The sequence below is a fragment of the Erigeron canadensis genome, chromosome 1 (genome assembly GCF_010389155.1).
Source record: "Erigeron canadensis isolate Cc75 chromosome 1, C_canadensis_v1, whole genome shotgun sequence".
Classification (NCBI taxonomy): Eukaryota; Viridiplantae; Streptophyta; class Magnoliopsida; order Asterales; family Asteraceae; genus Erigeron; species Erigeron canadensis.
This window is the reverse complement of record NC_057761.1, coordinates 39,707,112-39,719,328: the sequence shown is the minus strand read 5'-3', so window position 1 is coordinate 39,719,328 and position 12,217 is coordinate 39,707,112. Positions and strand designations below refer to the sequence as shown.

Genomic DNA, 12,217 nt, shown 5'->3' with positions numbered 1-12,217 from the left:
TCCCTACCATCTAAACGGCGATGGTCATAACTGTATGTAGTTGTTCAGTGGTGATCGAACATTACTAGCAACCGTAATTCTTTTGATGGTGAGTTTAACCATTATCTAATTAGAGAAAAAGCATTTTTAAAGGTATTAAATTAAACTATTAATCTTAGGTTGAGATGGAATTGGAATTTGAAGGATTGAAATTTGACATAATGTTTTTGATTGTTTGAAGATTCAAGTAACAAATGGAATGAGATTCCTTCTCCCATCTTTAAGGAATGGAGATTCCATCAAATGATAGAATGTTTAAATTCCAATGAAACGATCTTTCTACAACCAAACACACTAAGAAATGTAATCTCATTCCAATTCCATCAAATTACATCGGAATTTGTGAACCAAACGCGACCTAAGTATTTGGAATTGGAAGTACTAAGCATCTGTTAACACTATGTGCCACATATGACAAGATAATGAACATGATATGTTACACATTTCGTTCTTGCCAAATCGTTCATTGTAAAAAGTAAAAAAGTCATTTGAGCATTATATACATTAATACATTATGAAGACGTTATTCAATATGCAACTTTTGTCTAGTGGACAAATATATATTGGGATTTGCTAACTAGTGCCCCTAGTGTAGTAGTTAAGATGCATTTAATGAAGTATTTATTGAAGTCTAATTTTTTTAAAATATATAAATATGTATTAATTATTAATTTAAAAATAGAAATTGTTAGGTTGAATTAATACACATTAAATATAATTTTTGTTTAATAAGGAAATAACAAATTTATTAAATATTTCTTAACTATTGCATTAGGGGCACTAGTTAGTAAATCTCATATATATATATATATATATATATTAGAATTAATGGTGTACTCGTATAGTCGTATTTGTTAAGCTAAATCTGTTAATGCATTGAGCAGAGCAGACTTCATGGGTCATTTTGTGGTTGGATGTGAGCTAATAAAATTTCACTTTCTTCGTATGGCGAATTGATACGCACTTTTATTCAAAAATAATAGTAATAATAAGAAGACAAAATTATAATAAATTGATTTTTTTTTTTTTTTAACATTATAATAAATTGATCGATATGCAATGCAATTCCCCTACTTCTCACAAATAAGTTCAAATGACAGGTTATTTTTCTTCCGTGACAAAAAAAAAGAAGAAGATGGATATACTAGTATAGCACTATAGCCCTACTTCCATATTTTATGGTAATGGTCGATTTCTTCTGAAATAGAAACTATTGTAGGTGATGTAATCAATGGATTAACTAATAATTGTTAAGTTTTGGACGACCCAAAGGCCAAAACGAAAGTGTGATAACATTTTTCCGTCAAGATTTTAGAGGACCCAAAGGTCAAAAGTCCAAATACAAAAGAGTGATATTATTCATGCCATATCATGCCTAAACAATCTAACACTTCAACTAGGAAGCGTTCAAAAGATCGTGGCTTACATCTTCCATCCCCGCAGCACCAGGAGTGTCATTTTCTCGGAATTAGAATAACTCTGTTGATTTAAGGCTAGGAGGAGTGGGGCTACTCTTTTTGGAGGGGACTTACGCCATGTGGCGCCATGTCACCATGGGGAAAAACTTAGAAAAAGTGAGGAGTGGCCGAGTGGGACTACTAAAATCATAAAATGTAAATAATGTAATTATATAATTAAAATTATATAACTACGTAACTAAATTATAATAAGTATGACATAATAAAATGTAAAACTATGTAACTAAATTATAATAAGTATGACATGATAAAATGTAAATAAAAAAGTTTACATTGATACCTTTCCAAAAGATGGCTAGTGACTCCCGTAAAACCCTTGCTGACATCTCGAACTTTTCGTCAAATGAGTCAACGCTACTGCTTTATGCTAATTGGCGAAGTGCGGCAGTACAATTTTGTATCGCGGTGAAACCTAACTTCCCACAACAATCATATATTTGTTGAAAATACGTATACGCCTCTTCCAAATCTCTTATTATTTGAAAAAATAAGCGTTTACTCATACGGTAGCGCCTCCTAAACTCTCTCGGGGGATATACCGGGTCGTCAACAAAGTAAAAACGCATAAACCGTTCATTTGCCTCATGTCGTCTACGATCTAGGATCGCCCTTCGCCTAAAACCCGGAAGACGCGGTAGTGGTGCACCCCTTCTTCATCTTCTTCCCTTGCGGCTTCTGACATTGTGTTAATCGTCAAAACGATCGTACTCTCGATAGCCTCGTTCAAATCGGTTGAACGACCACTTGAATCAGAACTAGAAGATGAAAAATAATCGATATTTAAAAAATTTTTGAAGTATGTTTTGTATAAGAATGTGAAAGATATGTTGGGTGTTTTGGTTTTATTTTAGTTGATTGTTAAAATGAATGGTTGATATGTGTATATATAGAAAGAAAAAAAGAAAGAAAAATAAAAATAAAATAGCCATTACTTAACGTTTGGCACGGAATCCATGGCTTGGTCAAAGCAATTCACAGGAGATCAAAAACTATCGCCAATTACTTTTATTAATTTTTTCTGCTCTAACACCCACGAGGGCTGGTGTTACCGGTAATGGGCTCGATGAACGGAGGGGGATATCACCCCACTCTCGTCAGTCTAAATGCACTAGCTTTAAAAAGTTTAGGTCAATTTAATTTTGAACCTCCCATTCAGATTTCACAAATCAAAAATATCTATTTTTTCTATATGTTTGAATAACCTATATAAAAGCTCTTTAATTTTAAATATAATATTTAATCCAAGTTATGGAACCTATGAACATTCACAATATATATGAATTTATGATAAGTCGAATTGAACAATATAAGTTGCATAACTCCCCTTTAAGAGCATTAATAATGATAATGTTACAATATCAAGGTTGTAGTGTCATATTTGGCAACTCATCACAATATTCAATTAAAAAAAAACACCCAATTCTTTTTTATAGTGGATACGCTCACGTTAAGGCTTTCACACCACTGCGACGTCAACCCACCTCATGAACGACCCGGGGTGGTTGTCTTCCACCTCGTTCATTCTGCAACCATTGCACATGCTCTATTGTTATATGAAGACTAATTAAAATAGTTCACCATCATGTCTGACTAATGATACCAATAAAACTTTTGACAATACTTAAGTACTTAACTTTTATATAACCTCTTTAAACATTATCTTATTATAGATTTTATTTACAAACATAAATATAATAACAATGACAATAATAAAATGAATTGTTGAAAGCCAAAAACAAAACGGAAAAAAGAAAAGAAAAGAAAAAAGGTAAAAAAATATCATCACAACATCTGCATTTAATTATGTAACAAATAATAATAATAATAAAATACGCTAGTTTTTTTTTTAACATTATAAGATACGCTAGTTAAACTTTTATTATTAAACGAATACATATAAGTAATTTGGTAAGGAACTTTTAATCCTAGTACTTATCCCACATAAAGTATGAATGCCTGTAATTTAACTAAACCACACATCGTTCGACATGCCAATTAAACTCAAACGCAAAATATATATGCCTATAAAGTATCCAAACACAAATTATCGATGGTTAATGGAGCTGTACGTCGTCACTTTGATCCATGTGTACCAGCAAATCCCTTTAATTCAAAACCTCGATTTAGGTTGTTAAAAATAAACAAAAGAAAAAACCTTGATTTAGGTTAAAAACCGATGTGATTTAGTGATTAGATAACTTTTTTTATTGGCACATATCATATGATATCATACGCCATTGAAGGTTGTGACTTGTGGTATTTTACTTAAAAAAGTCAGTCAAATAAACAATACATTTCCTTAATCAATTTCTTTTTAGAAAACAAAAAAGCAGCCTTCGACATGCGGGTGGTGTCCAAAGTATCTATCCCCACGCGCCCTTGTCTTCCGTCCCCCATCACATAAATATTTTTCTTTTTAATATTAAAACACATTTGTCCCTCCTATAAAATCCTCATATCTCTCCTTTCCCCCTTCACAAAATACATCATTGTGTGTCTCTGTTTCTCTCTCTCCAATTTCTTAATTCCCAAACTACCCTTCGTTATTCTCTCTCTCTATACACGAGTGGTTCTTTTATTTTTTTTATATATAAAAGGATAAAAAATGGAATCACTGAGTTCCAAGAAAAGAACCCGGTCCGACTCGGACGAGTCAGGATTCAACTCAGTTGAAACAAAAAGAATGCTCTTAGATATCCTAGATGACTCGGACATCAACTCAGTGAGTCAAGACCTTGACTCGTTCATCAAAACCTTCCAAGACGAAATCTCACCAGCCACGGAAAACGAGTCTACCGAGTTAACCCAGTCAAGACCTGAACTGGGGTTTTTATTAGAGGCATCAGATGATGAACTGGGTTTACCACCTACAGATGAAAAAACAAACAATGGGTTGGCTGAATCGGTAGAACAACTCAGTGATTTGTGGGGGTTTGATAATGAAAATATAATGACGAGTTATGACTCATTTGAGTATGAGTTTGGTTATGGGGATTTTAATGATGATATTAATAATAATAGTAATAATGGTGGTGGTGAATACGTGGCCTTAGATGGACTGTTTGATCATACAGATTTAGGTTTTGGTTCCTCCGATTTGTTATGGAGGCCCGAAACTTTACCAGCTCAGTGACAATAATTTTTATTTTTATCTTTAGAAGAAAAATATTGTAAATTTCTTTTGTTTATTTTAAGATTTTAGAAATTGTCCTGAAAAGACATCAACACACAATTCAAAGAGACATTTAATCTGGATACATGGTTATTTGAGTTAACGAAAAATATAATATTTATTCATTTACATTTACATAATCAATACATCAACTTGTATGATTTTTATATATGTACTCGTATTGGTTTTAATCTACACCGTTAGAAATGGAACATAGTGCCCTACCGAATAATAACAACGATGTGGTCACCACACCACTTGAATATTTTAATTTTCTAAAAAGGTCGATATTTTGGTATTTTCAAATATATCTATAATCTATGTATATTTTATTTATATATATTTTTTAGAAAAATGAAATCCTCCTGCATAGTTCTGCTAAAAATTATACTAACTATTGATCATAATATTTGATAAAATCAAAGATTAGATTAAAAGAGATAATATTTAAATCAACAGTTCAACACTTATTTATTGAGAGATATATCATTTCCCATTTCATATGCACTAGAAACTCTAGAATCATACTACTATAAAAACATGATAATGTGTGTTCTTCAAAACATATTCAAATTTTGATTTAGATTTATATCTAAAATGTTTGATGATGAGTGTTTTTCTTCACGCATTCAAATTTTGATTAAAGTCAAATTTAAAGATAAAATTTAATAGTTTTTTTAAAAAGGTTAGACTAAAGGGAGTGGGCAACTTATACACCACCCTTTGCCATTTGTCGCCTAAAGTCGCCCCGCACACCGCCCCCCTTTGACAACTCCCCCTTCCGGCAACTCACACAGCTTGCCCCTCCTCCTTTCACACTTCCACAGTCCCCTCACACTCTCCCATGCATACCAATGGCTCCTTCCTTTCTTCTTTTTAATTTCCTATATATATATCAACCTCTTTTTCCATTTTATACATATTTATACATACATACATATATACATATATGGGGATGGGAATATAAGGCTGTTGGGTATCTAAGCTTAGATGTGGAACACTCACATATTGTATTTTTAATCCATAAAAATCATAGGGCCCATGCATTTATTCATTAAACAAAAAATAATAAAATATTAGTACGTGAGGGGTTCCACACCTAAGCTTAGGTGCCGGACATCCTTATATTCCCTTTTCCCTACATATATATATATATATATATATATCAACACCATCACATACACATAAATCTCCTTTCATTTTACATCATATTTTTTTAGTATACTCTACCATAAATATACATATATATATATATATATAGAGAGAGAGAGAGTGTTTTCTTATTTTGAGAAACATTTTTTTGTAAGAATTATGAAAACTCTCAAAATATATATTTGTTCACATGTTTTTTTATACATTCACATGTGAAATGATATAAAAATGTATGTTGTAGAATTTTTTTTTAAAGAACCCCTCAAAATAGCATTTTGTGAATAAAGTTGTTCACGTTTTTTGTTCACGTGTGACAAACGGCTATATATGTAACAACCGTCTTAGAAATGTCCTAAATAAGTTTTTTAAAACGTACATTCGCCATTAGAACGCCTAGACAGTTCAATTAATTTAAGTTATTGACGTGTTTTAGACCAAGTTATGTGCTTATATGAAGGTCAATTTGATCTTAAATCTTGACTTATATGATGAGTTTATGATTAAGTACGATGAAATACTAAAGTTCGGTTCGTAAACGTTCGTGTTCATAAAAGTTCTAGTTCAAAATGTTTGCAGATAGTCCTTGCACTTATTGAGTTCATTTATTATGGGGAAGGTTTAAATAGAAAAGAGATGGGAAACCTAGAGAGAGAAACAACCATTCTTCATCTTCTCCGTCTTCCCCCCCCCCTCTCTCTCTAAAACACACACTTGCAGCCACAAAAACACACACAAAAAGCATCACTTGATTTTGGATTGTTAAATCAAAATCGTTTGTACTTTTAGCATCCTTGTGATAATCAAAACATACTTCTTGAATCAAATCTCAAGTAACAACAACATTTGATGAGTTTTTGATCAAATTAAAAGTGTACTTTTTTTCAAGTTCATGTTCTTGATGATTTGGTCCAATTTTTGAATGAAAATCGTGTTAATAGTTAATGGGTTTATGTCTAAATGTGTTTAATAACATTTGTGTGAACAAATTTGGGTCATAACATGCTTTAATTTACAAAACCCATTTTTGAATATGAAGGTACAACTTGTTCTTGAGTGCCATGACTTGTTCATGTGTTTTTTGATCTTGAAAGGCATTAAAAGTGATATAAGTTGTTGTTATTGTGCATATATGTGCTAGTGCTATGTCCAAACAAGTCCGGAAATCGATCTAGACCTTATAGTCGTGCTTGTACCTGTTCTTGCCCTCCAAAATGATCCTATTCATGAAGCAATAGGACGATCTTGATCTCAAGACCGTCCTAGGGCTGCTATCTTGTACTCCTTTGTGCTTGCTCGTTTGATCGTGTGATGTGTTGTGATGTTGTTGGTACACCTATTGGGTAACTAATCCGTTGGATCGGTTTCGCTCAAACACTTGTGCTTGAACTAGGAATGATCATGTACTTGTTCTTGATCTTGAACCTTGTCCAGTAGGACGATCCTCAGCTAGAGAATGAAACGATCTTGAGCTAGACAATGAAACGATCCCGAGCTAGACAATGAAACGATCCTGAGCTAGACAATGAAACGATCCTGAGCTAGACAATGAAACGGTCCCGAACTAGACACCTTGAGACGATCTTGAATCATGTATATAAAACGATCTTGAACCTAAGTATCTAGGACGATCTTGTGCTTTGGAACCTAGGACGCCTATAACTTATCACACTTGAACATCAATCGATTAGATCTTGTACATAACTAGTAGACCAGTTCCTAACTCCAATACATCGCGATCATATGCACAAAAAGTGATGCAAACATGTCAAGACTAGTTCAAACTCGAGTCCTAGCTAAGATCATTACTCGATCATTGACCAAGTACATTAAAAACACGACTCCTCTTCATTATTAAAGTACGAGTTCTATGGACAACTAAATTGAGTTCTTAAAGCTAAAGTTCATTATTAAAGATACGTTCAACCCATTAACATTGTAATCACTTATGTGTGAGTTCAAAGACGTTCAGATCGAGTCCAGTTCGAGTACTTAAAGTTCAATCAAACTCTTTTGAGTCAAAACGTTCAAAGATCATCAAGGACCAAATCATCAGTTCATCAAGGACATTTCAGTGAATAATTAATCACATGAACTAATATGCGTACTTATTTATGATCAATGACTTGTACTTAGGCTTCCATCAAGGCGTGCTTGGATTTTGATAGATATAACCTATCTATCTCTGTGCTTGTTCTCTGTGTTTATAAACTGTGCTTGTACCAGATCACTGTGAGTTCACTATTCCCCCTTTCGTACATTTTGTTCAAGTTCTTTTATCGGGGACTGAAAAGCATGAAAACTATTTTGTACTTGTACATATGTTCTTGAACTATTTTACGTACTATTATATGATCTTATGAGATACTTACGAAATGATTCTTAATTATTTACAAAGAGTATTTAAGTCTTGAATGGGCAGGATCCTTAAATACATTCATATCATTGTATTTGTTCTTTAACATGTTCCAGTTCGTACTTGTACTTGTTCAGTTCTTGTTCACTGCTATCAATTCATATCCCACAGTTCAGGGATTGAACCGTAGGTAATTATGGACAGCGCTGTTTAGGGTAGGCCCACCCACATTCTCCGCAGTTCTGGAGGATGCATATTACTTGTTCTTGTTCTGATCTAGACCTTACTTGACGTACTTGATTATTATGAGCATATCTTACATCACGGTTCAGTTCTGGCCAAATCGAGTTAGCAGTGACAATCTATATACAGTTCATTATGTGTCCTTGTACTATTCTCACTATACCAAGTACTTTTATTAAACGTACAGATCTTGTGCCTAATACATATACAGTTCATTATGTGTTCTTGTAATGTTCTCACTATACCAAGTACTTTTATTAAACGTACAGATCTTGTGTCTAATACCTATAAAGTTCATTATGTGTTCTTGTACTGTTCTCACTACACCAAGTACTTTTATTAAACGCACAGATCTTGTGTCTAATACATATACAATTCATTATGTGTTCTTGTACTGTTCTCACTATACAAAGTACTTTCATTAAACGTACAGATCTTGTGTCTAATACATTTACAGTTCATTATGTGTTCTTGTATAGTTCTTACTAATACAAGGTACTCTTATTAAACGTACAGATCCTATAGCAATACATTCATAGTTCATTATTTGTTCTTGTACTGTTCTTATTATTACGAAGTACTTTTGCTAAATGTACAGATCTGATGACCTTGTTCTTACTCTACATATTATTAATATGTATACTATATTGTACTTTGAGTGAATCTCACCAACTACTTTTGTAGTTGATCTTTTGAACTTACATGCTTTTCAAGCTAGGCTAGTAGATCTTTAGCTTAGGAGTCTTCCTCTTTAAGCTCATTCATTTGGCGATTGTTCGAGCGTTCAAGATCAGGAGCTGTGAAGACTTTCCTTTGCTTGTTCAGTTCAAGACTTCGGTACTTAAAGACAATTGTTCTGTCTTTTGTCCATTGACTATTCTGGGTATATCCCATGTTCTGTAATAACTATTATACTTTTTCTCTCTTTTAATGTTAATGGTTGTGTTGGAACTTGTACTGTGTGCAGTTGTGCTTATCTGTGCATCCTGTATATTCCGCTTTAGCGGGGTGTTACAATATATAAGGTTTTGGAAAAAAATTCTTTTGCAATATATGTTTTTATAACGTTTCACATGTGAATGAACAAAAAAAAACATACGATCCAATATGAAATTTAGGAGTTCTCACGGTTCTTAAAAAAAAATGGGTACTCAAAATAAGGGTCCCATATATATATATGGATCTTCAATCACCCTCTTCATCCGATGATTCAATCGATCTCGATGACACGATTCTTAGTCACGTTGCTTTGACCCTTACTACTATGACTCAAGCCGCGGAAGACGAGGAGGACGAGGAAGACCAAGCTTCACCTAGAAGAAGATCGGTTCTAAAACATCGACGTGATGAGGCATACGCGCGTTTGGTCCGCTTTTACTTTGTCGAGCGACCCGTATTTGGCGTGAGGGACTTTAGATGATGTTATCGTATGAGCAAGCAACTATTTTTGAAAATTACAAGTGACTTGGAAGAAAGGTAGCTATATTTTCAACAAAGAATTGATGCTCATGGGAAGCCGGCTTTCATGCTGATACACAAGACTACCTTCGCGCTTCGTCAATTAGCGTATGGGTGTAGCGTCGACTTGTTTGACGAGCATTTGGAGATGTCGGCTAGGACTTCCCAGGAATCGTTAATAAACTTTTGTAAAGGTAATTATATTATTCCATTTTTATAGTTACATACGTATTATTATATAGCTACGTATTATTATTTAGTTACATACGTATTACGTATTATTATATAGTTACATTTTATTATTTAGTTACATACGTATTATTATATAGTTACATTTTATTATTTAGTCACATAAATATTATTATATATTCATTTACATACTTATAAATAATATAAATAGGTATAATTGAGCTGTATGGACCGACATACCTATGGAGACCTACATCTATGGATCTTGAATGAATATACGATGTGCATGAGTAGCTTCATGGTTTCCTTGATATGATCAGTTTTATTGATTGCATGCACTGGCCTTGAGAGATGTGTCCAACCGCATGGCGTAGTTCGCACACCCGAGAGGATATTGGTAAACCGTCATTGATGCTTCAGGCGATTGCATCTACTGACTTGTGGATTTGGAATGCATATTTTGGTCAGTGATGGGTAGAGATGGCAACGGGTCGGGTATGGGCCAGGTTTAAGTAATCCTGGACCAGATTAAAAATCCCGTCCCAAACTCGGACCCGACGGGTCTCCGTTTACTAACTAACCGTCGTGTAACGGGTTTCCGCACGGATAATCCGGTATCTGTTATTATAATAATTATTTTTTGGGATCCTTTATTTTCATTGCAAAGTTCGTTTCATAAAAACTAAGTTGACTTTTATATAAAAAATCAACTTCTTGTACCCTGGCATCAATTTAGAGAACTTCATCAAATCTATTCGAATGTCGACATGCATGCTGTTTTGAATAACATTGCTTTGAATTACATTAACAGATGAGGAACATAAGATGCAATCATGCTAAACCCTTACTTATATATACTTAGAACCACATATATTAAAAATATATCCACATATATCTGTGGGTCGGGTATGCGGGTTCGAGGAGACTTTCGGGTATACGGGTCGGGTATGCGGGTTTTTATTTAAAACCTTCCCCGAACCCGAACCCAAAAAAAAGTTTAAAACCATCCCCGTACCCGGCCCTAGACTTGCATACCCGGACCCGAACCCGGCCAAAAAATGTCGGGTTTCGGATTTCCCCATCGGGTACGGGTTTGTTTGCCATCCCTAGTGATGGGTGTTTATTTTAAACTTTTAAATTTATATGTTGTACAAGTAACAATTTAGAAAATACTTACTAATGAGCAGAACCCGGTTAATGTAGTATAGTCTAGTGGTAAGCTACATGATCGTTCGCATGGACAATTCCACTAGCTAATCTAAGAATGTGTGTAATTCTAGTTGATTTGGAGGTTTGTCACTAACTCCTAATAAACTAATACATTAAAGTAAATATCCGGTATTACCGGGGCAGGCCGTTTCTGAGGAAACAACGTAAAATATTGAAAAAACCTAATAACAGTAATTAAATTAAAATACTTGTTTGGCATCTCCGATATCATGGTACAACCAAATACTATTATACCAATTTGCTAGTCTGCTGGAAACTTAATCACGAATTAGATTCTCGTTAGATTCACTTTGCCTATTTACTAGTGTTGTCGCTAGACTCACACTACCCTATAAACAAATTCTCGCTAGATTCATTGTTTAAACATTAATGACCTAAAGTTTGTGTTACAAGTTCATCTTTAAGTTACCTAGCTCTTAAGCCATGGCCAGATAGTAATTCTCTCCGGTGACCACAGTGCTCGTTTCCTAGTCAAAGGATCGTGTCTGACATTGTTAAGCTTCATGTTCTATTCGTTGTAATTATTATAGTTCTGGATATGTCGGTTACAAGTGAATCACTTTTCACTCCTAGTTATAGACCGACTAGTCGTTTTCAGTCCTAGCATATTAGTCCTAGTGTATGATCATAGACAACCATCTAAATTAAACTAGTATATTCGGATATAAAATCAATAATAATATGAAGAACTAGCCTACTAGCCGGACATTATTAAGGGAATAACAAAGTCTGAAAAGATGAAAAACATTGTTTACCAAACTGAAAGTAAAATGAAAGAGTAGATCTAGACCACGGATGAAGATCGGAAGGCATTAGAAGCTCCAAAACCTTATGGGAATCTGCAACTACGAACCAGGGTTGATAGTGGGCGGCTAGGGCTGCTAAATCGGCTCTATCTTAGGG

The 12,217-nt window shown here is 34.0% G+C and overlaps 1 protein-coding gene across 1 annotated transcript; it reads left to right on the top strand.

Moving 5' to 3' along the window:
* Positions 1–3,995: 3,995 nt before the first annotated feature.
* Positions 3,996–4,772, top strand: LOC122582084. Its single transcript, XM_043754440.1, has one exon. The coding sequence runs from the start codon at positions 4,123–4,125 to the stop codon at positions 4,648–4,650; it is 528 nt and encodes a 175-aa protein (XP_043610375.1). The 5' UTR covers positions 3,996–4,122; the 3' UTR covers positions 4,651–4,772.
* The last annotated feature ends 7,445 nt before the right edge of the window (positions 4,773–12,217 follow it).